Genomic DNA, 27,676 nt, shown 5'->3' on the forward strand with positions numbered 1-27,676 from the left:
GCTAGCTAACAATTATTGGAAAAAACGATTAATTTCCGGAGTAACTAGCAGTCCAAATTTCGGAGTAAATTATATTTTCCAGATAATCCATCTGGGCCTTAAATTTACGTCGTACTTTATATCTCCGCCCAAAACGGTAAGTACGATATTAAATTATTATTGAAGTAAATCAAGTAAACATCACTGACAAATTTGTGAAGATATTTTTAATAACTGTTAATTCGTTGAAACACAAATAATTAGCAGTCGGAGGCTTTGAAATCAGCTCGTCAAAAATTCCAGTCAGTGGAATCTGAGGCATCAAAGAGCTCAGAGTTATTAAAAGGGAAGCTGGAGGGATATTAATGAAAAGTCGCTAAGTCGGATTGATAACTGATGACAGATACCCCAGCGTTGCGTGAGGCGCCCTCCCTCTTATGGGGTCGGCTACTACGATGCCTCTGGGGTCACTCAAACAACCAGAACTGAGCCTCTACTTTGGTCAATCCTCTTTAGAATAGGGTAGTACACGTAGTGAACCGAGCAGGTCCTATACAATTAGCGAGTAACGCGTGTTCCCTAGGTTTTGTAGATTAGTGACGGGAGAATGCAAGTCCAATGCATAACCTGCACGTCTAACGAAACTCAATCCAGTGGACTCAGTGTCACTGAGATTTGACTCCACCGAAATAAATCCAGCATCTATCATCACCTTAGAAATTACGATTACCGGTTTTGTCCCGTTTAACATGAGTTTTCCTTCCTGACGAAAGGGAATACGTGATCTTAACACTAGAAATTTCACCTACATGCCACACTAAACACGTGTTTTGACTGACTTTAGATAATAATTAGTTTTTTCATGATTACTCATTCTAGATATTGTTAAAGGTTATAAGATGTTTGGAATTATAGTGTCTGGTCGTTTGGTGAGTGCAATAATCAATTTACACTTGCGAAACATTTCGTGTCAATATCTCCAAAATTTCTCCTACTTCTCCAAACCACTTCATTTTATATTTTTTGTTTGAATATTTCAAGATTTAATCACTAGAATGTTAATGAATAGCACTCAAAATATTAATGCCTTCAATGAGAATCGATAATAAAAAGGAATGATTGGATTCTCGAATTAATAAATAATTAATTTTATGCGTTGCTTTTTGCTAACAAATTTAGTAACAAAAAATCACGAACATAATAGTTTAACTGTCCACTAACTCATCTCACCGATTGATAAATTAATATAATTATATAAATTCCTTGCCATTAACGATTTCTTATTGAGACGATCGAACTGAAAATTGTTCGCACTACCCGGTGCAAGCGGCTCTGAATATTTTCCCAAGCTAACTTAGCCATTAGCCATACTTATGCAATATATTTAACTTCCTGTTCTATTTTGTTTTTTCTTTCAGGTGGAAACGAATATTCCACAGATTAATGTAAATCAATTCTTGATAAACGTTCCTGATGCAGATAACGTGAATCATATTGTCGTATTTTTAACCGGGACTATTCCGTTTCCCGAAGGAACTGGAGGCGCAGGTATGGTTAATGAAACATTAAATGATACAATAAAACTCCACTGTATTGAAAAAAACGAGAGGAAATGGGATAGTTATGCCAAAGTTGAAATAAGCATGGCAATGATGCCTCTCCGTTTAACAGATATTAGAGTAAATAAATATGACTTTGACAATTAATTTTTTTGTTGTTAGTATATTTCAGTTGGCCAGACCCAAACGCCCCTCCAAACTGGCAGTTCCTTGGGTACATTTCGAATCTCAAGCCCTCAGCAATTTTCAAGATTCTGAATCTAAAGAAAAATCACGAATTTGAGAATACAAATTCTGGAATTTTTGGCATTGGAACGATCTCTCATGTTGCACAAATTGGGATATCCATCGAACCATTGAATTCCATCGAACTTCAAGCAAATGCAGTCTCGGAGGCTGCTATGAATGCCACTACCAGCTCCGCCATAGAATTTGCTCAGAAAATGCTAATGAATTTTTGTAATTATATTTCCAGTTTTTCTGTGACACAATCTCAAATGGTACCCAATCCCACCGAAAATTTCGTACCTCTTTCCTCGGTCAAAGGGTGGTATGAGAAGTTCGAACGTAGATTACAACAAAATCCAAATTTTTGGAGACAATTGTAATAACATCGTTCAGTATTTTCTGTACTCATCTTCATTTTATATTATTTATGCGTTGATTACTAAACGGTTCTATAATGCAAATTCAGCACGCGTTAGTCAAATTGCAATTTGCTCAAATTCATAGGTCTGTTGTTTTTATACTCAACTGCCGTAAATTTTCTTGTATATATATAGTCCACCATTATGTTCCTCATCCTCCTAGAATGGCGTTGAAATTAATGAATAATTCTGAAATCAGCGGCCGTGTCCAGAAAATTTGGAAAGTGTCGAAATACATATTTCTAAGTTTAGATGCTAATGCCACTCATTTCACGGAAAAATCTAGAATTGTGAGAAAATCTGAAAGATATTTCCATTGTTAATTTTCCTTGAGTACCATAAACCGTACGTACGACAAGTATATAAATAAATCTAAACATTTACAATTGAAAATGGGTGACTTTTTTGCAGTTAGTGAACTTACGTGGTAAAAGTAATTGTTTTTCTCAGTGTAATAAAGACATAAAAAACATAATTTTGTGTACAAAATCATTACTTTTTTAGGAGAGATTTAAAAATGTACAAAGCAGATAAGTAGTATAAAGTAAGCAAAGATATTGATACAACATCTCAGTCGCGAAAACGAAACCTTCGTCCAGACCTTTTTCCTGTAAAATCATTCTGAAAATGAATTTTTCACATATTCAGAATTTTTTTCCGAAAATAAAATTGAGGTAATATGGTGATTCAAATTCAACAGTTAACAATGAAGGAACGGAAATTAAGTTGTACAATTTTCAATTCGATCATTTTTTACGCTAACTCCATCATTAATAACGTATGAGGTTAATTGAAAAAATGAAACGAGGCAATGCAAAGATATCGTTATGATAAAAATACACGGATAAACAAATGATATTTGTGGGGGGATAATTTAAACTAATTGTTCGTTCATATCAACTCTCTTTCTTACTAGTAGTGACTAGTGCTTTCAAGTGTTTCAACCGTTAGAGCGTGTAGTCCCACACCGGAGATTCAATAGGAGAGACAAAAAAAAGTAAAGTTGCTAGGAGTCCTTTTCTTCGATTTTATGAAATGGAAAATAGGGATATGAATGGGAAAATATGTACTGTAGGGAGAGGTCTAGTAATTACATTTTATATAGCATCAAAAACGCTGAATTTGAATCGTCCGATCATCGCGTCACCACAATTTACGATTGGAACTTATTAAAATGCAGCTTACGTTATCCTACCAGGAAGTAAAATAGTCAAAAACTTTAGTGTATACTTAATAATTTGATATATTTATTGTAACTGGCCAATTACAGCAGCTCCAGTTGCTGCTACTCACTGAAATGCCAAATAGTGTACGCCTTTCGGATAATATACTTTGAGCTTTTAAACTGCTTACAAATCATATCGAACGTGGTCCTGCTTCCTTATATAGAAATAGTCAACTGGCCGACAAGAAACGAGAATGAGGCAAGCAAGTCAACCACCACGCATTTTATGTCGTTACATGCTTCATACATATATCTGTCCCGCTCTCTTCAATATTTGAAAATATTGCGTATTTTCTTATCTCAGTATCTGCACGTCCATTTTTCATTTAAAAAACCTTTAATAGTAAATGAAATCTGAATTTCCCTCGACATTCAATATATCGAATAATTTGTAAGCACTTAATACTTTACTATTCTATAAATAAGGTAGACACAAAATAAACATTATTAATTTATGAACATAAAATGTCATGATCTGTAATCAATTTTCATCGCAACTTTTGAATTTGCTGGTTGATGGTGAACACATTTTCAATGCAAAAAAAAATAAAATACGTAATATTATAACATTTATGGCTGTCAATATTACGGAATATAAGATTTAATCTCATTCCACTGAACACATGTCATCGCAGCGGAAAAAAAAATGATTTTTACTTTTTACGGAGAACAATTACTCACTCCATTCCGATATTTTCAGACAATGGATTACGTATGCTATCAGAAGAGAGTAATATTCTGAAGGTTATAAATTTCAATAGTATCAATTTATTATCGGAAAATTCATTCGTTAAGTATTTCACACAAACCTAATACAAACAATGATATGTCCTTTTTGAATTGGACTTTATTTCAAAGTTGCAAAAACAATTATTCAAAAATATACAATCGTTTGGTCGAAGTTTACAAATAATCTCTATTCGGTATATGCGAAGAATGGAAAGAGGAATGCTTCAGAATCTATAAATTTAACTGCGAAAACAATTGTATAATTTATTTTTTCTTTCTTACGCTGGAACGACTTCATTACGATGGTTAAATAAACAAATGAAATGGTCCCAAAACCATGAAAGCTGTTTTCCATAGAAGATTGTTTAAAATAAAAGTGGCTGATGATGAAAAGAATTACTCGCAATTTAGCGTCAAACTTCCAATACCATATTTGATCAAAGAAGCGGGAGGCCGTTTCGACGGGTTAGGGTACACAACATTCTGTCCCACTCCCGTCAACGTAGTCGACTACGAACGCCCTCTTGCACTTCTTTACCACCACTGAATATATGCTAGAAGTGCAAGTGAGAGGGAAATAAATCCGAATGTTTTTTAGCAAGGAAACGAGGTGGGGGTTAAAAGCTTGTGGTTGTATGAAGGAACAGCGATCTACCACTCTGTGTGACATCACGCTTCATTGTTGGAGGTTTACGTCATTCCCCGCAGTGTATTCGGTGTGTGTGCGACTCCCAAGACGCACACGTTAAACTTGAAAACCCTCACTATATTACTTTTTTTTTTATTTCTTATTCTTCCTTCTTCTCTTCAACTTGTTCCGCCTCCCTCCTCTTGTAAACTCTCATACTCCCTTCCACTTGATTCTATCTGTCTCTCCTTTCTTTCCATCTCCCTCTCCTTTCTCTTGGAGTGTGAAAATGTCGTTACCTTTGCAGTAGTCAATTTCATACTATCAAGAAACATATATATTTAATCAAGGAAGTCATCTCTGTAAGCGTGCGAAATCAATGAAGTGAGTTTATATGGAAATATATATATATATATCCAGATTTTTTTTTATATACTTTTTACTCTGATTTTTCATCCATTTCACTGATAAATTTTAGGGATTTATAATGAAATTTGGCGCAATGTATCTGTTTCTTGAAGGTTTCGTATTTGAAAGACTTTAATGTACGAATTCACCGAGAGGTTGGATGAGAATATTTAAAATACGGAAGGAGAGGGTATTCACTCAGTTTCTAGATGTGTATGTACATTATCGGTCGATGGAATGGAGAGGGGAAAGTTGTTGAATTGTGTGGACTATTATAAATGAGTGACAGTGTGGGGGGATCGTTTATAAAAGACACTGAATGTAACACTCAATCCTGTCACTCTTGTTTTCACACATTTTCCTGTGTGTCAATTCTTTTGTCAATCACATTCGCAAAATATTTGATCCGGTGAATTTTATTGAGAGAATTGCGTAAATCCATGTGGAAGTTAAAACATCAAGTTTTGTTCGTATGAGTTTTTAGTGGTAGAAATGTTTTTTTTTAACATTTCTTAGGAGTCCGTTGATGTGGATTGGTGGAAAGAGGCGATGAATTTTGGATGGTTAGGAGAGTACTGTGCAGCAGTACAACGCCGTGTGTTGGTGTTGGTGTTTTCATTTAAATATAACGGTGTGTATAAATAAGTATGAGCAATAGCGGGAGTACGCAGAGCTTACACAGTCGTTGATGATTTTGCGGTGGCAACTCATACAAACAATTCAACTTATTTTATTGTGAATCGTGATGTTTTGTTAACTGTAAAACAGTAATATATATTGTTTGAATTCAAAGAGATTGCGATGGATAAAAATGTTGAAAAGAAAAAACAGTAGGATTTGATTGGAAGCAAGTTGGAGTTTGCAGTTTTGACTCGTTCGTTAATTATGACAGTGTTTTTTTAAGATGGAAGGAGTAAAAGGAAGTTTGTTATCGATGACAGTGTTTACAGTTTGTATGTATATATGCAGCATCGAGGCCCTGCCAAGGTTAGTTGATGGGCGTTAATGCTATATCATGCTATATCGTCGTTTGGATGTGATCAGGGCCAATGAACGACTTAGCTCTGGTTGACATTCTCCAACGATATACCGTTTTGTTAGTTCAATTCAATTTATAAGAGGGAACATTATGAAATATTGTTCTACCAAGTTATTACAATTATTCCACTGATTGCATGGTGGGTTTATATTTTCTCAATTTTTTCTTGATGCGAACATTTTTTTTTTTTTGTTGATAGCAGGAAGGCTTAACATTTTTGGTTTTTTTTTTTCGGCGGAACAAGTGGAAAAATCTTGAACCACAGTTTTTAAATACTCTTTATGAAATAATGGGGGCAAGGTTCTCGTCAGTTTCTGTCAAGGTCCACCCAAATTGCCGGACTCCAATTTTGTGTCAGTTGAGTTGAATGAATACTTAAATTCAAGCGGCATACTTTAATCGCTTTATCACTGATTTGTTTTCCTACTTTGTTTTTTACCCGGCATTTACCATATATTGCTGTTCCACTTTTGTCTTTGTCATTTATTTGTCATCTCGCAACGTCAATGGCTTTACCACGTGCCACGTGCTTAATTCCGCTTGAAAATTGATTTATTAATCATGACTAGATGTTTCGTATTTAATATTTTTTTTCTTTGCTTGTTGACAATGTTCCACAGGCAAATCGGATATACGTGATGCAGTTAGATTTATCCTGGGATTGGCGGCGTGAAATGCTGACACGCGTAGAGGACTGCTCTGCGAACAGTCCTCATCGCTCTATAATGATTGGTGATTTGGGCGAATTCACGAAAAAACTTGCACAATTGTGCGGAAGAGGGTAATTATTTTCTGTTTTTATTTTACTAAGTTATCTCATTTCTAGTTGCTCCTTTTATTTCATACTTCCTAAAGATCCTCAATGAAGTCGGCAATGAAGTTTGTATTCTTTATTATTGTTGTCTTTTGACTCTTATAAACGTTCAAAATCTCAATATAGGCACATTGATTTTTGTCCTATCTTCACGCAAAGAAATGTGGCTGATTTTATTCCCCAGATTTTCCTTGTTTTTCATTATTCTCCTAATAACATAACCCACGTTCTTAGTTTCGCATTTACAAGAAAAATTTAATTACACCGTACAATTATGATACAAAATAGTATATACACTTTAGAAGCAAAAATGGGATTTCGGCACGTACGCTTCTCCCGCAGTCAGCATTAAAGTTCAATAGCACAAATTTTGTTTTTGACCAATGACCGTAACAGGCGGAACCAAGAGTATTTCGAGCTTCCGTATTCGTCGGAAACGAAATTTATGCCCCGGTAGTCTATATTATTTCATTTTATTACGTGCCATCATCATTTATATTCGCATATTTTCTATGAATAAAATAAGTTCTAAGTTTAGGTCTCAAAACATTTTCTAATCATTGATTTTATATTTCCGATGTTGTTCTCATCCTGAAATTTATACATTTAGATCTGAAATAGCAATTGAGCTACAAAAAACTCTTTGGTTATCTTATTATTATCTTGATAATATTTATGCAGAGTTATTCTATAATTAACTGTTTTACATGGCTATTAATTTGCACGTTTACTAAAACTTATCATATAATCAGTGTATTTTATCGTTATTTCAGGCTGACCATTTATTTTTTAGGGGATATACAGCACGAGTACACCAACTTAATGTTGGAAAGTTGTTAGGATGCCGAAACGCGACGTCCTGTGTCTTATTGCAAAAGGATTTGATATTTCAAAGTACGTTTTTTGCTACTATTTACATGATGAGTCCATTATTGCGTTGTATTATCGTTTGAAAACTGATAGTTTCTAGAGATTCTTTTTAATTATTTTAATTGCAATTTGTAATTTGTAAAGATACTAGTAAAGTTTGTATTGTAATATCAAATCCACGTGCAAAATTATAAGAATGATCAGAATTTAATTCAAACGTCAATTAATGATTATTTTCATGACTCAATAACGCCTCATTGCGGATTAATTGTTTTTTTTTGTTCAAAGCAGAGCAGCTGTTCCTATGAGCACCTCTCATTCGTTACACTGTGATGGAAAGGATAATAATCATAAAATTATCCCAAGTTAGTATTTAATAGAATAATCTTTAGATCTTTCATATTTTTTCCTGCTTTGCTACATAATATTCTTTTTACATATTGCAGAGAGAATGGCATATGAGGTATTCTTGGGGGGATCCTGTAATCCCACTACATGGAGGTCAGAAATAGCCATACCAACTCTCCAGAGACTTGGCATTACCTATTATAATCCAGTAAATTTTCTGAAAAATATATTACCTATTAAATAGCAGCTTTAACGAAAAAATAACGAAACGTGAAATTAGCAGTTCAAACTAGCCTCGTTTGTCAACAATTTCTGAAATAAATTCTTATAAGATGAATCCTTCGATTTTTAGAAATGCGAATAATAGTAATAATCATCAATAATTCTTCGGATTAATTATGAGTCATGGGTTTTATTGTTCGAAAATGAGGCAATTATAGTATAATTCTAATTGAGTTTTTGCTTTCTAGCAAGTCTCGCAGTGGGGACCGGAGTTAATAGCTCAAGAGTATGAAGCGAAACAAAACGCACGTGTTTTACTCTTTGTAATAGATAATCAAACGCGGAATACTGCTAGTATAATAGAAGCAGCACAATTGGCAGCTACAAGAACCGATTCTCTGGTCCTAGTGGTTTATCCATATCGGCAGGGACAAACAATATTAGGTGAAACTATTTCGGCACAGTAAGTTGAAGCGATGACGTAATTCATAATATCGGGAGATGAAAAATGGAAACTGTCCTTGATGTTGTGTTGTGCTGTGGAAAATGGAGGGACGGAAACTTCTTAATTAATAATATATGTTTTCAGGGAATATTATGATTTAATGAATGGGCTATCGGTACTTGAGTATTTTATGGAGAGACAGAGAATACCTATCTTTGAAAACGTATCTGGGGCTCTCAATGGCACATCTAAGGTAGTCCTCATTTTAATTTTAGTCATTATTAATGGTATTGGTCAATTTATTCAATTAATTATCAATAATAACCTTATCCATCCTGTCACTGGATTATACTGAAATTTTTACCCTGTCTACTGAAACATTTTTACTGGAACATGGTATAATTAACTCATCAGTATGTCATATCAATGTGAGACCAGAATATTCTATTTGTTGTTTGCTAAATTTTATTATTATCCAGTAGAAATGTCGGAAAATTAGTGGTCTCGACGTGAAAAGAAAGCTTTTGGCAGAAAAAAATTGAAAATAGATTATATGGTTTTTTAAAGATTCTACGTGAAGCTATTAACGTTCAAGATTTGAATCAAGAGGACGGTATGAAGTCCACACGGATTTCTCCCACTCAAAATGGAATTGATATAATGTATGTATTTGTATCAGTATATCTCGAATTGTTTTTTTGCATTTCGTTCCTGACACTGGGCACTATTGTCCTTGCCGTTTGGATAAACATGTACGCATTTCATTTTTTTTTTCAGAACACTGCGGGAAATATTCCGCTCCATTGATACAAATGATACAGGTTGCATCCGTTTGAGGGATGTGAGTAAGCAGCGAAAAAAATATTCTCTTTCCAATTCCTTACTCTCTATTGGAGATTGTTTAATCTATAATGTAAAGTAGTTATTGATTTTTGTCATTTTACGGATCTTTTCAGGTCCGGATTGCTATGCAGTCATATGCCAATTGCAATATTTCCGTTTCGGAGTTTCTCAGTATCGTGAATAAATCAGGTAATACGAACAAAGGGCTTACTATGTATCGCCGAATGAATTAACGCAACCAAACAAGTCATTTCTACAAATGTTCATTTATAAATTTATAAATACTTTGAAGTTTATACAAATCATTCTAATTTCTTTTCCATGCCGTCACTTTACGTGTATAGATTTCTGACGATATACTGATGATATATATTGTTGTGATTGAATTAGCAGTTGGCCTCCGAATGGACTCGTTCTTTTGACGCTTATTTTCCTATTCCTCTCTTTCTTTCTTTCTTTCTTTCTTTCTTTCTTACTTATTTTATATTACTACACGACAGTCCGCGTGTGCCCCACACGCGCATTTATTCGAAATGTTTGAGATTTAGCCACGACGTCGTGGTGGCGAGTCGGTTTCGTCTTACGGATCTTACCCTTGAAAGTAATGGTCTTTTAAAATTTTTTGAATTTTCAAAATTTTCCCGGTCCCCTCCCGCCCATCTCAGACGCAATTTGTCCAATAATTTACAGCCTCCCTTGGTGTCCGCAAGATTTTGACTCTTCTAATCTTTACTGGAATTTAATCCTCCGCGTGAGGATCGGTACCATGTTGTACACATCCTACTTTCCTATAATTATTCCAAATCATGATTAATCATGAGGGAACAATCTGTTTTTCAGGTCAATTAAAGATCCAGTAACTGTTGCCGAATGGTCATTTCGCTGAACATGCCAACGCTCAACTGAATCGTTCGGTAACTATTAACGAATATTCAATTGCTTTTAATTGAACAGCGCCATTCGGTAACAGTTAATCTTGTTAATATCAACCGAATTCTTTTTTTTTTCTTATATCCCGGCCCTTTCCGCCCTCTCTCTGGCTAATTGGCCCTGTCCAACCGTATGCATGCGGCTGTGGATCCTACACTGTACCGTATTCACTCTCCTTTAGAACATAGGAGTGACATGGGAAACCACAGGAAAAACCATTTCGATACAGGCCGTTGCTCTGTTAGAAACCTCCCGCTCACCGGTGCCTGTGAGAAATTTTATTCAACGGCGAATCGAATCCTTCAGAACACTAGGCTCGCACCTAGCCACTGAGATTCCGAATTCATCGATGTGCAAAAACTCAATATTTTTCGAAAGTGTTATTCCAACACTCAGTTAAAAAAATGACGGATTAATTAATTATATTTTTTAGTAAGGTGATATCTCATTACTGTATTCTTCTTCCTTTTCAGTTTCTATATACTTGAAAATTCCGTAGTATAAATTCGGTTTTGTTCTGTTGCAATTTTTACAGAGACCCATGAAAATTTAGTGAGGCATTTAGCGTCAAAGGAAGATCCATCTGAACAATGTATCAATTTCGAGCAGTTCTGTCTACTTGCCGGTGAATGGAGACGCCCCAAAGCCAATGGAACACACTGTGAAAGTGAGATACCTTCAGTATGGAGTATATTATCTAGGAAGGCTACGAAATTCCTTCATGGAGCTTTTGTACATCCCTTTAATCAATTTTTAGGTATTTTAATACAAAAAAACGAAAGTTTACAAACCACATTTTGTGGATGATATTTCACAAATAGTTGAAAATTTCTAAGTTTATGCTGATGATTTTTGACGAAAATGAACAGCTATTAGCTGTTTTTTATTCTATTTTGCAATAGATCTCTTAAGCACTGGATCCATATACATCATACAAAATTCTGTGTATATATAGCCATATATTCCTGGTACATTCAATCACATATAAATATTAGTATATATATTTATTCCGTGAGAGCTGCACGAAAATCGTAGTAAATTTCCGATAAGACTAATAATAATATTGAGAAAAAATGATGATAATTATTTATGGAATATAAACAATGCATAATGAGATCGATGATTTTTCAAATCAGATTGGACGCATTCATTGGTACTTGAATCAGACAAAAGAGACTTATACATTGGCCTAGTTGGTAAGGATCTGCTTTGGTTGGAGTCATCAGCCGTACCGTTAATAAAGTAAGTAATAAGTGTTGAGGAAAGTGAAAGAAATGTATAAGATTTTGATGTATAATTAAAATAGGTCAAAGGGTCTGACGTTGCATCGTCCACATATGAACGAGTACACAGTGAGACAATTACCTCAAGAGTTACAACATATGAAAAGGTCACGTGTTATTCTACTGATAATGCCTCAACACTCGCGGGGCATCGCCATCGCGGCATTGGCAGCTTACTCAATTGGGCTTCACGCTAAGTTGGTTCTATGCATACAACTTATGCCGGAAAGTTGTGTAGTCTCTGGTGAACAGGTAATTGAAGATGATAGATTTGTAGTGAGTGACAGATATGCATCTACTTTGAAGAATTTCATTTTAGTTTCATCGTTAATATTTTTTTTCTAGCTAACTGAGCAAGCCGTGAAGGATTACAATCGGGGTAGAATGTACCTGTCAGATTATGCGACGCGCGAAGGTGTACCTGTATTTCAGAATATCGCAGATGCTCTGCAACATGCGATACAGCTAGTTCAAAGTTCCTGCTGAAGGGAACGAAAATCTATTTTCATTTACCTTCATCATTTTTTTTTTCTTCTCTTGAGAAAAAAAAATCATTATTAATTTTTTTTTTTTACGAATCAGAAATATTCGACGAATAATTTATTTTTACTCCGACTTACTTCATTCATCAACTGCCTCCCTCCACTGCACTATTAGGACGCGACTTCTTTTAACGAGATGAGGACCATCATCTTTTATTGATTTTGTACATTTTAAATGTTTATTTCTTTCAAGTTTATTTTTTCAATAATTTTTAAATTTTATTGTATTTTACGGATAATTTAACATTGTTGCTATTTGTTTCTATGGCATTGATTTTTTAAACTCCCCTTATCAGATCTGGGAAAACATGTAACAACTATCGTTCTTAAGTATTTAATTAGTTGGTTGAATGGGTGGAAGGATTGAAAGCGTCAATTTATAAATTGGTTTGAATGTCAGGATTAGGGTTTTTTTTGTAATTTTCTTTTGCTCTCAGAAAAATCTTTTCGGTTGAGTGGAAAGACTGGAACAAGGGGAATTCATAATAAATGTTACCTCTTTTATACTAAGGCCCTCTATTTTGTTCCTGAGTTTTTGAAAATCAAAAGCAAGGCCTTGAAGCATAGAGAGAGGTTCTCAAGTTGGCTGTTTTCAAAGTTTGATGTAACTTAAGGATGGATTGCTATCTCCCTCATCCCTATGATTTTTTTTGCAGATTTTTTGCCGACTGTTGGAGCGTTGAAATATACCGTTTTTAAAGCTTATACGGAATGACTCGGTAACTTTCACATCTCGGGGTACCATTTTCCTAGAGTTTTCTTCATTTAATTTCATTGAACAATAATATAACTCAGAAACGGTATATTTATCGCATCGAACTAATCGACAATCCACGATAAATCAAGAAGACTTTAAAAATTGATGGGAAGACGAATCCCCATCCTTAACGTCTCACTCTTTTGTAATACCCTTTTTTATAACTAATTGAGGATTGATTTAATACGAATGTATATATTCATTTTAGCCGTCTCCTAACACGCTAATAATAATTCATCAATTATTAAAATGGTAAAAGAGAATACGAGAGAGTGAGAGCTTGAAGTATTGTCGATCGGCGTGGATGGCGGAATTGGTTTACTTCTTATATTCAACACATAACTGATTCCGATTAAGTTTTTCCATACTTTCTTTTTTTTTGTCAATGAAATTTTTAACAGGAAAAAACAATGGGAACATAAAATAAATTAATAATGACTTGAGAAAACAAAACGGAATTTTTCTATTCTCCCAGATCCTTATAACTACCTGTCGTGAGGAATAAGCGACGAATAAAATGGTTTTTGCTTTGCATTTTTTTATTATTTTTTTGCTTTAGATTTGTGTCAGAAATTTCCGCGACGTGTGTCTTCGGTGAACACGTTTTTAAATATATAATAAATATAAAATGGCCATTATTTCTTATTCTATATTTTGCTTTCAACACCTCTGATGCAAATAATTTATGAAAAGATATCAAACATTCCTTCAATTTGTTCTTATTGTTTTCGGCTAGTGGGAAATAGTGGAAACTGTATTAATACAAGTCTGCCCCAAACTCCCGGGGAAGTAGTAATGCTTGATTTTCTTCAACGAGAGAAGTACTGGTATCATAACAGGTAGGAATAAAGGAATGTAGACAGCATACCTGTAAAATTCAAAGCAAACAACACAATTGAAAAGTGCTATTGCAGTTTCATAAACAAATTTTTGTTAAAAAATAAAAAGAAATGTGTATTTTCAAATTTTACTATTATCCTAATCGTAATATAAAAAGACAAGAGGGAATTGATCTCGAAATATCTCGAAATATCTTGACTGAACGTAAGAGTAAGATCGGAAAGACAAAACCGACCCGTCACCTCGACCCGTCGTGGTTAAATCTCAAAGATTTGAAATGAATGTCGAATAATCCCGTGTTAATAAAGAAAACAAAACAAAAGAGGAATTGGAAGTTGAAGAAAAAGAGTCTTACTTTTGATCTTCAGGAAAGTACAAAAGTGCTAATAAGGAAGGATCCGTAAAAGCAGCTTCGGCAATTATAAATGCATCTTTGCTAAGTAGAAATCCTTCAGTCAGTCGTCCTCGTTTCAGTTCTTCTGCCGATTGATGTATGAGCTTAAGAGCGGTATTTATCCTATTACCAACAGTGTTTGTAATAACGATATTACTGATTTCTTCTAACAGCTGAGCTAATGATTGCAAAGTTAGTTTTGCGGATGTCAATTGTTCAATGGCACGAACACGAAACAAAGCATCCAATTCCCATTCTCTGGGTTTGGAATTGATAAGAGGGGCCACTTGAACCCCTAGAATTGTGTTTTCCTACAATAAAAGGCCATATTATCAATTTGTTTTAATTTTATGACGAGTGGACTTACTGGATCTGGGATGCCCAACAAGAGCCTCAGTTGTGCCAAGAATACTCCCATAATTGTTGCAGGACTACTATTGACTTCAAGAGACTCATTCTCTTGTAATGCTTTACACGCGTCAAATTCTGGATTCGACATTATAACTCCACCCCATCGAGGAGATAAAAATGCTTCCAAATTGTCCGATGATTTTGATCGGTAACCTTTTCGTGTGTAAATATAAATTGGCGCATTTTCACAGGGTACCATGTATATGACCAAGTTGATACAGGAGTGGAGACTCACCTGAGAAGCTGAATTTAAAGATTTTGGTGAATTGCATATCTAATTGTTATCAAGTAAATCTCATGTTACCAGTTTCAGAAACCGACCCGAATCTTCAACATTTCGCATTAATCCAGACGATCTCGTTGTCTTAAAAGAAGAAAGCCAATTAGCTTACCAATTTTCTTCTCTAACGGAGTTATCAATTGAGGTAGGACATCTTCTGGTAAGGCGTAATGGTGTCCCAAGCGGCTGTCATCAAGTAATTGTTTCGGCCTAACGTCGAATGGTATCAAATACAGCCACTGAGACTTGACTGAGAAATTTGCCACTGGGGCTAGATGATTTAGAAAAGGCTCCAAAAAATCTAAAAGAGAAAGCATAATCCTATTAAATGAGTGAGAAAATTATTTGATTAAACAATGGTAAAACCTTCAGCAATTTTCAGAAGATCCCAGTTGACTTTTTGCTTCTCAGGATCTGGATTTATTACGCTGAGAAGTACGTCATACGCTGGACTTGCTGGAAATCTCCTACGATTTTCTTCATCTAAACTGTATTTCGTGGGGTCTGTCAAAGCGTTTCGCGTTAATTCTAGAGATTTATCTCTCAAGAGTATTTTGGACAATATTTGTGCTAATTTGAGACCACCTGTTTTGCAAATTAAATTCCGGTTATTATTTCTTTTCATTTATATTCAACGGCAAGTAATTAGAGACTAAGAGGATAACATGAAAGTTGAACAATTGAATGGAAGTGAACATTAATATCGAAACATTAATGCTGTCAAATTGTTTTACTTGTTTCAGACGGGAAAAAGACACTTCGATTGGAGCCAACCAATACTTCGCTGAGATTCGGCGCTTCTAATAATAACAGCTTCCCCTCACCAACGTTGAACCCGCTGGCGATTTTCTCATGATCATGCAACGTAAATGCCGATCTTATGATCTCACTTGATATTATTTTGTAATTGAAATTAATCTCGTATAATTCTGAAAATACACTACACATTAGATTATGTTTGACAATTTAAGTAATTTTTTTAAAAATCCTAAAAGAAGAAGGAATCATGAAGCCCCGGTATTTTTTCAGAGCAATTCCATAATCCTAAAGGATTCACTCGCGAAAGCTAATGACATAAATTAAAAGTTTTAAATAAGCATCGAAGGATCAAGCAATAATTCAAAATCGACTCAGTCTTGATTTAGTTTCTGAAAGAATCTACAAAGAAGTAAACTCCTCAAATTTGGAGATACTTGATTCGGAATCAGTCATTTCGGCTTGCCAGGGAGAAAAGGGTGACACCCAGGGTAAAGGTACTCCCTCCAGGAGGATCTGTTAAACATGTTACTAAATATATGAGGATCACTCCCTCCACACCTTCGAAGCGCTGGACGAAGAAAATCAAAACGCTAACAGTCATAGATAAGTCACGCCTATTTTTTATCGAATTAAGCGAGTCTTAATTAAACCCTCGACCCCTGATCTTTCGGATTAATTAACGAAAAAAGCTAATAATCGGTTAAAGAGAGTAAATAATAACTAAGATAAAAGTAGATTTATTAAATTATCACATTTTTGTTCGATGCAAACTCACCAGATTTTTCGAATTCCTGGCTAATTTCCTTTCCTAATAATTCCGCTCGGTTTTTTGACGATGATGCAACCGTAATTTCACAAAGGATTTTTATATCAAGGTTGGATAAATCTGCAATTCCGGAATAAGGAAGAGCCACTCGGGTCACTGCGGTCGTATGCCACCAAAGGGGTACTCCAATACCCAACAATAGTAATGCAAAAGAAATACTGGCAATCGCTCGATATTTCTCTGAAATCAAATAGTAATTTATGTCATAAGGCTTGAAAAGTATTCTAACAAATTTAATCATGATGCGCGCCGAATTTTATCTAAGACTAATTTATATATATTTATTTATATTATATATTTATATATTTATTATATATTTATATATATTTATTTATATTTATTTATATTTATTGTTGGATTTGGGGGTTTTCCCCGAGTTCAAAATTCACTCTTCTAGAGTTTTTATATTTCCGGATTTAGGAAATGTTTATTTCTTTGTTGCTATGGGACCTTCCCTTTATGTTATAAAAAAAGGGGAAAGTCCCGGAGGGACTTTCTCATTGCGGGTTTTTCCAAAAATACATCTGGCGACCAGAGAGGGTCAAGAAAGAGAAAAATCCAAGGGTTGAGAATGGAAGGAGAAATTATATTACCCTTTGGAGAGGAGTGCAATGTGGGCCTTACTAGTAATCTTTAGTTAGTTGGTTGTAAGTCTTCGTTCAGTAAAGTACCTCTTAACTGTCTAGAGTCTTATAATATTGAAATAATAATTGTCAGTCTTAAAAATTCTCCAAGTGTTTATTTATTTCGATATCCATAATCCAATATTTATAATATTGTCCACATTTACATTGTAATCGCTCAGCCCGCGTATTTACTGGAAATGTTTGAGGTTTGAGGTTTCCAAATGTTGCCCCCCCCCCCCCTCACGGTCCCGAGGTAAAATTTGTCCAATAATTTGCAGTCTCCATCAATTTCTGCGATAATCCGCGAATTTTCGCGATTTTTTGAATTTTTGACATTTTTGAATTTTTCCAAATTTTGCTACGTCATAGTGGCGGGTCGGTTTCGTCTTACGGGGCTTATCCTTACGGTCATTCGAGATATTTCGAGATTGATTTCTATATTAGGATGTGTAAAAAAGCATGATTATATAATTATAATAATTGTAAAAAAGCATGATTATATAATTATAATAATTTTAAAAAAGCATGATCATATAATTATAATAATTACGTGAATTCATACATCATCATGATGACAATTACAATGAAAATCTCCAATGAGAATAATAATTTTATAGAATAAAAAAGGCTCTCATGTTGTCTAGCTGATAGACTCTAGCAAATACGAATATTTTTTGACTGAATAACGTATTTCAAAACCTGTTAAGTGAATTATTAATAAATATTTGCGAAACAATTGTTATATCTATCTATTGTTACATAGATTTTTTGTTACGACAATGGAGGATAATTCAAGAACAAGGCTTATAATCAGAACACATAAGGATGATCCCATAATGAACGCACCGCGAGGGACACGAAACTATAGCAACAATCAAAAATAATTCGAATGCAGCTGAATGATTATTTCATACATTACGTACGTTTTATGCTACATCTATTGTAGCAACACTAACTTCATCTTCCCGCAGAATGGAATGCATCCTGCAATTGGCGCATGCGCGTCATTGAACAATGTAACTAGGCTGATTACAAATTAACCCCATTGTTAGATTTATTTTTTTATTTTAGTATGTAATCACATGCAAAATAAATATTAGACGAGTAGAAAAAAACGGGCTCTTCAACGACAAGTGTTTCTATCACATAACGATTAAAATTCGGTCAAATGAATTGGAGAAAGACTAAATTAAAATTCTTTTACGTCAAGGTTTAGGAATCCATGAAGAGATCGGCATTCTTTATATCTTCGGGATTCTTCATCAACAAGAAATACTTACATCATTACCTGATAGCATAAAATTTTGTAGTTTTTCTCAAATTTTTCCTCTAATCATGTAGCTAAGGGATAAAATTTATGTTACTCAAAAGTTATAGTTGTTCAGTGGAAAAATACACTGGGAAAAACAAATGTCTTTAACCAATAATATTTACTAACCACAAGAGAATATACAATAACAAATGTTGTGAGATTATTTGAGACTACACAGTAATGGTGAGATTAACTTGTAGAAATAATTCTTGGCAAAAGAAATGTTTTTTCTCAATGTAGGAATGATTGTTGGAGAATCATATTTTTTCTGTATCGTCTTCATGATTATTAACAGGAGACGTCAGCGTGGGATGGTAGGGTTGCCGGGGAATAGGGAAGGGGCCAAAGAATATGATTCGAGTCAACTGAAAGTCCCACAGTACTTGATCAGACGTACTCGACATTTGGCCTGTTCCACCGCTCGCTTGCAAGCTGTGTTCCTATTCTCTCAGGAATAAACTCAACGCCAGTAAACATTGACCTTCCGTATGAAAATATTAATGAATAATATCAGATACCGTACTTGAAAGCAATTCGCCTAGTTTTAAACGGATTAGGCAATCTCATATCGATTATGGTTTGTGAATTGTTACCCGGTTTCGGAAATTAAACCAGCTCCATAAGCATAGCTATAATTCAATGTCAATTAATTAACAGCAACTGTCACAGCAACTCAAATGCAGGTAAACTTTGATTTAATTGATAATGTCATACGGAGGAAACAAAATCACGTGTAATAACTGATAATATAGTTCAATTGAAAAAGGTTATTGATAATTGGAGTTTTCAAATTGGATGAGACACGTAGAGCTCATTGAAAAATACTCAGAATGGTTTCTTATTGTCGATGTTAACTCAAGTTTTCTACATCAATCGGTTCACAGAGAATTTTCTCTAAAAATATGTTTATGAGAATGATCAACTTTCAGAGGTTTTGAGACGCTAACATTGAACTCTTTAGTCTGTTGAGGGCATCGATTCCGCTTTGAATAAGTCATTGCACTGAGAACAATACACTGAATTATATTAGAGACGTTTATTTATAAGGAACTTCATCGAATAGGTCCCAAAATGACACAGTCAGGTTTATCAGATGGTGATTTTTTCCCAAAAATTCGATTTGAGTTTTACTAAGGTAGATCGTTGCAAGGCCTGAATGACATATCAACTACGTCGTTTGAAAACCCACAATTATGCGTTATAAGTGAGGAAGCATCATTTTATCACCCTACATTAGATAGATTATGTGAGGTATATCATGTGAAATCAGCCAGTCATTAACCTTGATTAGATATATGTCAAGAGCCATTTCCTGCATTTTTTTCACAATTTTCTAACATTTTTCATTCAGACGAGCGATTTTGATAATATATATATAAAAGAAAATTTTCGTCTATCACTGGCTTTCGAAATATCTTTTTTTTATCTCTACACATACTTCTTAATGGCCCACACAGATATATGATTTTTGAATGACTTCATATTCACATTGTTGTGAATGTTCTCATTGAGTTCGTTCAATGAATTCTTCCCGAACCGATCAATTTTTAATTAACTAATTTATTTCAGTCACATCTATCAATGATTGTAGACAAATTTTTGACGTATTCATGAAAAACAATTGATTGATTATAGCCAGGTAATCCAAGATTACTCATTATATGATAAGTCAATCTCGGTTGAACAGTTGTGTCAGGCTTAGTCCGAGCTTGCTGTGTCAAGCTTAAGGAGTTATCCCGAAATTTTGGGAGGTACAAGGAAATATACGAATTTAGTGAAAATCCTACGTAAGATATTTCAATGACTTTGGAAATTGTTAGTAATTAATTTTTATTTAATCCACCATTAACCCGTCCTTTTATGGGAATTAATACAAGGTTACTGAAAAAATTTCGTGGGTCAATAAATATTATCGTAACCGATAAACGGTATAATTTTCACGACGATTAAATGAATCATTTGCATTAAATCTGAAAAATGGAAGTTAACGACTGACCGTATTTTCTGCACGCGCAACTGAAAGCTATGGCAACATATCTCAAGGACAATGCACGCGCGCAGAATTCAAATATCGATCATACACGAAACCTCTTGAATTATTTAGAATTTTTGGGACTTTCGCCTGGTTCAATAATAACAAACGCAATCATCAATGAATGAATACTCATCATATTCAAAAGAACATTAGAAACATTATCAACTTCGATCAACGTTCACTACCTAGAGATAAATGGTACTGAAAACACAGGGTAAATATGGGGTTAATGCTAGAAATTTTCAGTGGTTTCAGTTTTCACGAGTTGCTAGCAATGGGGTACTAGATTAGTAAGGCTGTAGCCTGTGTAATGAAGTTAGCATAACTATTTTCCCTGATTTGAGGAGTGGGGGAAATAGCTACAAGTGGTGACTACGTGGAGTGGGGGTACCCATGGAAGTAAAAACTTATGTTTAGTGTACCATAGTGTAAATTTCTATCGGGCCTCGTTGCCGCTGTTAGCCAACAACTATTTACATTCTTAACTAATTGTAATATTGATGTTGTTGACTACCTTAACGAAATTTATTCAGTTTTATCGTAGACCTGCATCATTCATTTGCACTGCTTTTGCTGATGCTGTTTATGACATCCGAAGGTCACCGCATTGTAATTTTTACAAAACAAGAGAAACTTGTGGTGGCTAGATTGTTACCGAAATATTGCCATAGTTTGGTAAATTAACAGTTTTATTTCGCGCATCACTAATTATATTATTCGAAAATAGAACCTGGGAAGAATGTTAAGGTGTTTGTGATTACGTCGAAAGTTCGTTGTCTGTTTCAGTGATTTGTGAGTATGTTACGCAGTGAGATGGATACCAAAATAAATATGGATACTGGAAGAGATGAAAACACTAGAGTGTGAGGAAAAATGAAAATATTTCTTCATTGTTTTGATGTTTGCAAGTATTAAAATTCACTGTTTTTTTTCTAGACCCTTCGTAAAAGATATCAGTTTTATAGGACTTCTTGGCAGATTTATCTTCATATATTGGAGAACTCTTGTGCTAATAATATGGCCAATTGCACTTCTTCCTTTGGTGATTTTTAATGACGGAGAGGTAAAAACAATTAGTTGATACAAAAATGACACACATTAAAATATGTTTATTCTCGGTATCTTATCTTTTAATCTTCTCTTTTATTAATGACTGATATGAAAGATATCAGAGCTGTTTTCATATTTCAAATTTTTCAACTCCAAATGACGAATAAGCAATATTTCATTGCTCAAAATATACAAAAATTCCTTTCGGAAGTCATAAAAATGTGGGGTCACTGGATGCAAAAACAAAAGAAATAACCTTTGAAGATCCAAGAGACAAACGGTTTTCAAATTCTCCTATTGAAAAATTTACCTGTAAAATAGGTGTTCTGGAATGTAATTTATGATATCTGGAATCGAGTACACCACTAAATTGAGAGCGTAAAATATTTACAAACAAAGAAATTTCGGGGCTTGGAATCGTAAGTTACGACTCTGATTATATAAACGATGTTTAACACGTGGGATACCTGTTTTGACCCAAAACTTGCCAAGGTTGGACTGCTCTCAAACCAAGTTTGGGCCACTTGCTAGTTTCTATCTGGGCTATTTTCAGTATTTCACTGATTTTTCTTCGTCTTTCTGTATTATTTGGCTCTCTATGCTTTAAAATCCACATCTTTACCTACTGCGAAAATCAGCGAGTAGTCTTTGGAAATCTGTATTGAAAATTATTTGTTCTAGTCCGATATTAGTATTAATAAAACTCCATAGAATGATTATTAAGTTCCCATCATGGAAACATGATGAAAAATTATTTTTCATTGAGGAGAACATTTTTTTATTATTCCAGATGTACAGATGTCTATATGTTGTTAGTCTGATGGCTATGTTTTGGGTAACAGAAGTTCTTCCATTACCCATTACTGGCATGATTCCAGTAGTTCTTTATCCATTAATGTGCATTCTTAGTACGTCAAGAACAGCTGATTGTTACATGAACGATACAACAATGATGTTCTTTGGAAGCCTCATAATCGCGGTAGTTATAGAAAATTCAGGACTTCATATGCGAGTAGCACTGTTGATCATCAAAACAATAGGCTGCAGTCATAGAAAGTGAGTTGATACGACAAAGTATTGAATTTGTTTCACTCCAAAATTCATCAACAAAATTGAATTCTGCAGATTGAGTTTGGGATTATTCTGTGTGACCATGTTCATCTCTATGTGGATCTCAAATACAGCGGCGACTGCTATGATGATTCCAATCATGGAGACTGTTCTCGTAGAACTTGAGACGGTAATATTAATACATATATTATAGATGATAGTGATCCGCATATTTTGATAGTATCACGAAGCTATCAGTAGCCCGGTGACATGGCGTAGTGGTTAAGGTCGTTGCCTCACAAAGGATCCAGGTTCGATTCCTGGTCGGGTAGAATGGTGAAATCTAACCAGCTTTAAAAAGTCCTGATCAATCGCCACATAGTCTCATTCGACTCAAAGCGATATAAAATAAGCATTAAAAGGAGCTATCAGTAAAATTGCTTCAAACACTGACTCCATTCATTCCAATTACTTGCCTTACGCCTCAGGATCGAAGAATCCATTTTTCGGGGGTGAGCAGTACTGTCTAAACTTAATGGAAAATTCATCATCTTATTGAATTCATATGGAGATAACTGCAAGATTAAAATTAAAAAATAGTATGCACTTAATGGAGCTTTGTTAAGGCAGTTCTGTGAGTACATCATAAGTCAAATTAGAGTACTGACTACCGACTTTGACTAGCGCGGTACTTCGGTTTGATAACATTGCTCAATGACTTGTGCGTGTATGTGATGCATTTCGGTGTGTGTTGTATTGGTGCCGCATCCAATGAGAAATTCTCAGGACTTAATTTTTTTGATGATGAACTGATTATTCAACTATGCACTATTCTTAGAAAATTAAAAAACAATTCTACAAATATATCCCATGCGTATCTCGAATTGTCATTTCCTTTTGATATGATAATGGAGCGGAAAAAATTTTTTCTGTATATCCCATACCCGAACTTATTAACTTATACAATTTTTCTCTGTCCTAAATAATTAGCAAGGGCTTGGACGTATGTTCGAAGCGGACAACTCTACAGAGGAAGGTCCAGACAGGTGAATTATAAAATAAACTAATAACACTAAATAAAAATCCATAAAGACAATTATTCTAAAAAATATGGTTTTCAGACCCAAGCAACCGACTCACACAACTATGGTTTATTACTTGTCTGCTGCTTATGCTTCTAGTATAGGTGGAATAGGCACACTTGTTGGGAGTGGAACAAACTTGACTCTTAAAGGAATTTATGAAGAGTAAGTGGGTAGCATTTAATTCTTCTCTGATGGAGACAAACGAATGGACCCGGCAGAAATGTAATATTTCTCTCCTTGAGTGACAGAATCAAATTTTTCATTGATGAGATCGCCCGCACGTGCTCCGCACGCGTGTTCATTCGAAATGTTTGAGATTTAGTCACGACATTATCCTTACGGTCATTCGAGATAATTCGAGATCGATTTGCTTTTCTTTATATTAAAATTAGGATTTGTATTGTCAAATAATAGAAACTTTCTTTCTTATAGACGATTTAAAGAGAGCCCAGGTATAAATTTCGCTTCTTGGATGCTATATGCAGTGCCGGCGATGCTCCTCATGGGTCTTCTCACATGGTTATGGCTACAAATAATGTACATGGGCCTCTTCAGGCCAACTAGTGAAGACGCAAAAGCCATAAATATTGGGGCTCAAGGTGAAAAGGTTGCTGCATCAGTGATTGAGCAGAAATATAAAGAATTGGGACCAATTACGTGGTATGAAACAATAGTGGGCTTTTTGTTCATTGGTGTAGTACTACTATGGTTCTTTAGGGAACCCGGATTTGTTAGGGGATGGCCCTCGTACATTACAGACTTGTAAGAAATTTTATTCACCATTGACTAATAATTAAAATTAGGGCCCCAATAGATCAATCTCAGACTCAAATCAAAATTAATGCAAATTTCTGAGACTTTCTCTCTCCTTTGACTAGTTTTTTCGTAAACCCAGATTTGAACTTGAGATTTTTCTATTAAAAAAATTGCACGAGCTACACAATTCTTAGGTATTTCTCGAAAACTTCGATTGACATCAATCAAAGCTACCAGTTCATCATGAAAAATCCATCCCATAAAAACTCACTTTTTTTACCCTGTTAAACTAAATACTCGTAAACTCTCGGATAATCTCGAACACTAAGCTCAAATAATACTAAATAATACTTAGTAATACATTAATGGAACAAATAGTAAAAATTCGCATGAGTTCATAAACGTAGACTAATTAAAATAATTGTTTTTTACTCTATACTAATTACAAGAATGGTTGCTTCCTATTTTAGACCAGTTAAAGACTCAACAGCTGCAATCGGCCTTACGATTCTCCTCTTCATCATTCCCTCAAAATTGGACTTCTTAAAAGCTTTCGATAAAGATCCAACAAAACGGCCAACAAAGCCGGCGCCAGCTTTAATTACATGGAAGATAATAAATGAAAGAATGCACTGGAGCCTCTTGTTCGTTCTCGGTGGTGGCTTTGCTATTGCTACTGGAAGTACCGATTCTGGGTTATCAACAATGCTTGGTGAATCGCTCTCTGGACTCAAAGGACTCAATGAAATAATGATACTCTTGATTGTTTGTATATTCGCGGAAACCGTCACAGAACTTACGGCAAATGTTGCTGTTGCCAATATTATACTGCCAGTATTGGCAGAGATGGTAAATATTAATACACTCGTTCCTATGATATTGAGACATTCCAATAATGGTGCCATTGTAATTTTGTTTAATTGTTGCAGTGCGTAGCTATTCAGATTCATCCCTTGAAATTAATGCTACCAGCTGCTCTCTGCTGTTCATTTTCATTTCATCTCCCTGTTGGGACACCTCCAAATGCCATTGCAAGTGCGGCAGGTCGCATCAAAACGAAAGACTTCATCATCGCAGGTATTGGACCTAGTGTCATTACTCTGCTCATTGCTGTTTCAACTTTCAGCACCTGGGGAACCTACGTCTTCAATCTTCACCAATTTCCGGAATGGGCGCATCCAAAATCGGAATAGAAATTCGATGTTAACGGTTATGAGTTCTCTCATAAATAAAAAATACGAAGTTACTTTTAACTGAATTCCACAACCCCCTACTCAATCTACACTCTAGGTTCAGAAGATCATTTCCTTGAAAAAACATCAAGCGGCGTTTTCGGTGCGTTGTTTGTTAAGTTAATGTAATATTAAATAATGTTAAGCGTTGTGTTCCTGAGAAATTTTTACGGTTACCCTTCGCTAAGCGCTGAATAATTTTTATTCAGCCACGAATAGACCAAGATAAGATGACTCTTAATGAAACATTTGTTGTTTGTTTGTTCTGCATGATATTCTACCACAAACCGCATACCTAGACCACTGCCTATTGAAATTTCCCATTAGCTCAAAATTAATTTCAGCAATCGAAAATTTAAACCCGAAGTTAACGTCAATTTTACCAAAGGTTTAACTACCTTTGACTTGCCCAAAAATTGTTTCCAAAACAGTTAAACATATAAAAACGTGTTTGTAATGGAAAAATTCATTTCTTTACGTTTATCATGGACCTAAACATTCAAACATCATTCTAATTCTTCTTTAATAAAACTATTGGAGAATCGGTGAAACATAAATTAATCGAATGATAATGTCAATACGGTGGTTGATCAATAAAAAACTATCCTCCAGATTAATTACGTAGAAATGGTTAACCCTAGGATGCAATTAAAACAGACAATCAATTCTCCGCTGGGATTTACTTGCCTCACAAGCTGTGGTGCTAACAAACCTAAGTTACACATTATCATGTCTTACTTCACAAAATTTCAAGGATTTACTGACATTTATCCTTTTGAAGCCAAGCAATTACTTGAAACTTGAACGCTTACCATCAACAGGATCATTTCTGGGAATTGTCTCAGGTACGTCAGCCATATCATCAAATGAATTTCAAGTCTTGCAATTTCCTTCAACTCCACACAAATCAAAAATTTTCCTTACTCATTACTGTTTTTCTGTTAAATTATAATTATCATTAAAAATCCACTGAAAAATCACAGCCTTCCGCGAGATATAACCTCTTCAGCAAACCCTTGAAGAAGAAATCTGCTAAAAATTTTTCCAATAATTATCCGGTATTTCACTACACTCGCCTTATTCATCCGGTATGATCAACTTTTCTTCTATATTTATTATACTCAAGTTAACAAAATCAATTTAGGACATATCAAATCATTTAAATGATTCGCCGCTGCATTTCTCATGATTTGTGTAATGAGACACTGTATATGTATATAAATAATAACAATAATAATATAAAATCATCTGGCGCGCGTTTTTTAAGATCGCCGCCTATGATTCAAAAATATTAAAATAACTGTCTCATAATAATCTACCCTGGTGCAACTAGAACTATTAACGGTAACAATGGACGAATTCGTATTATCTTTTAAAATACCTTATAATCACTCAAGGAACTAGCTGTGTGAGACTTAATAATGTTATTACACAATAAAAAAGGCTATGATCAATATCACAATGGTGTAATGAAAGAAGTAAACTTGTACTCTGATTTCTAATATTTCAGCAGCTAAACTGAGAAAATGAAACAATTTTTTCAAATATTGTTTCAACATGAGACAATACGCACATACGTACGTATGTAGTGTGCAACGAGTGACATTATGAATCAATAAACACGGATAAGATCGTGTGTGGCTAATCAAAATCAATCTAATTAACAGTTGGAAGGAGAGATTACTTAAATTGCGATATTATCCTCCCAGCCAATACGATATATAATTTTTCAATGATAAAATAATCAATTAA

At 34.6% G+C, this 27,676-nt stretch overlaps 2 protein-coding genes across 2 annotated transcripts; both read left to right on the plus strand.

Moving 5' to 3' along the window:
- The first annotated feature begins 485 nt into the window (after positions 1-485).
- On the plus strand, positions 486-4,078 carry LOC105268544 (protein OPI10 homolog). Its single transcript, XM_011308201.1, has 3 exons — positions 486-908; positions 1,398-1,527; positions 1,701-4,078. The coding sequence occupies exons 1-3, from the start codon at positions 879-881 to the stop codon at positions 2,144-2,146; spliced, it is 606 nt and encodes a 201-aa protein (XP_011306503.1). The 5' UTR covers positions 486-878; the 3' UTR covers positions 2,147-4,078.
- A 1,167-nt stretch (positions 4,079-5,245) lies between these two features.
- On the plus strand, positions 5,246-26,539 carry LOC105268558 (uncharacterized). The gene is made up of 22 exons (XM_011308222.1): positions 5,246-6,162; positions 6,835-6,995; positions 8,187-8,263; positions 8,345-8,454; positions 8,717-8,931; positions 9,058-9,166; positions 9,481-9,575; positions 9,691-9,754; positions 9,870-9,945; positions 11,222-11,353; positions 11,823-11,928; positions 11,993-12,221; positions 12,315-12,452; positions 21,541-21,614; positions 21,688-21,814; positions 22,592-22,857; positions 22,927-23,041; positions 23,842-23,897; positions 23,973-24,098; positions 24,369-24,698; positions 25,163-25,541; positions 25,622-26,539. The coding sequence occupies exons 1-22, from the start codon at positions 6,139-6,141 to the stop codon at positions 25,883-25,885; spliced, it is 3,273 nt and encodes a 1,090-aa protein (XP_011306524.1). The 5' UTR covers positions 5,246-6,138; the 3' UTR covers positions 25,886-26,539.
- Positions 26,540-27,676: the final 1,137 nt, after the last annotated feature.

Source organism: Fopius arisanus, unplaced genomic scaffold, assembly GCF_000806365.1.
Source record: "Fopius arisanus strain USDA-PBARC FA_bdor unplaced genomic scaffold, ASM80636v1 scaffold00058, whole genome shotgun sequence".
Lineage (NCBI taxonomy): Eukaryota > Metazoa > Arthropoda > Insecta > Hymenoptera > Braconidae > Fopius > Fopius arisanus.

Bases quoted from the DNA above. Each gene is read 5' to 3' on its own strand.
- LOC105268544 (XM_011308201.1), top strand. From the start codon at position 879: ATGTTTGGAATTATAGTGTCTGGTCGTTTG. The intron at 909-1,397 runs GTGAGTGCAATA...TTTTTCTTTCAG, and splicing joins TTATAGTGTCTGGTCGTTTG to GTGGAAACGAATATTCCACA. The intron at 1,528-1,700 runs GTATGGTTAATG...TTTTGTTGTTAG, and splicing joins CGAAGGAACTGGAGGCGCAG to TATATTTCAGTTGGCCAGAC.
- LOC105268558 (XM_011308222.1), top strand. From the start codon at position 6,139: ATGCAGCATCGAGGCCCTGCCAAG. The intron at 6,996-8,186 runs GTAATTATTTTC...TTTTGTTCAAAG, and splicing joins GCACAATTGTGCGGAAGAGG to CAGAGCAGCTGTTCCTATGA. The intron at 8,455-8,716 runs GTAAATTTTCTG...TTTGCTTTCTAG, and splicing joins GCATTACCTATTATAATCCA to CAAGTCTCGCAGTGGGGACC.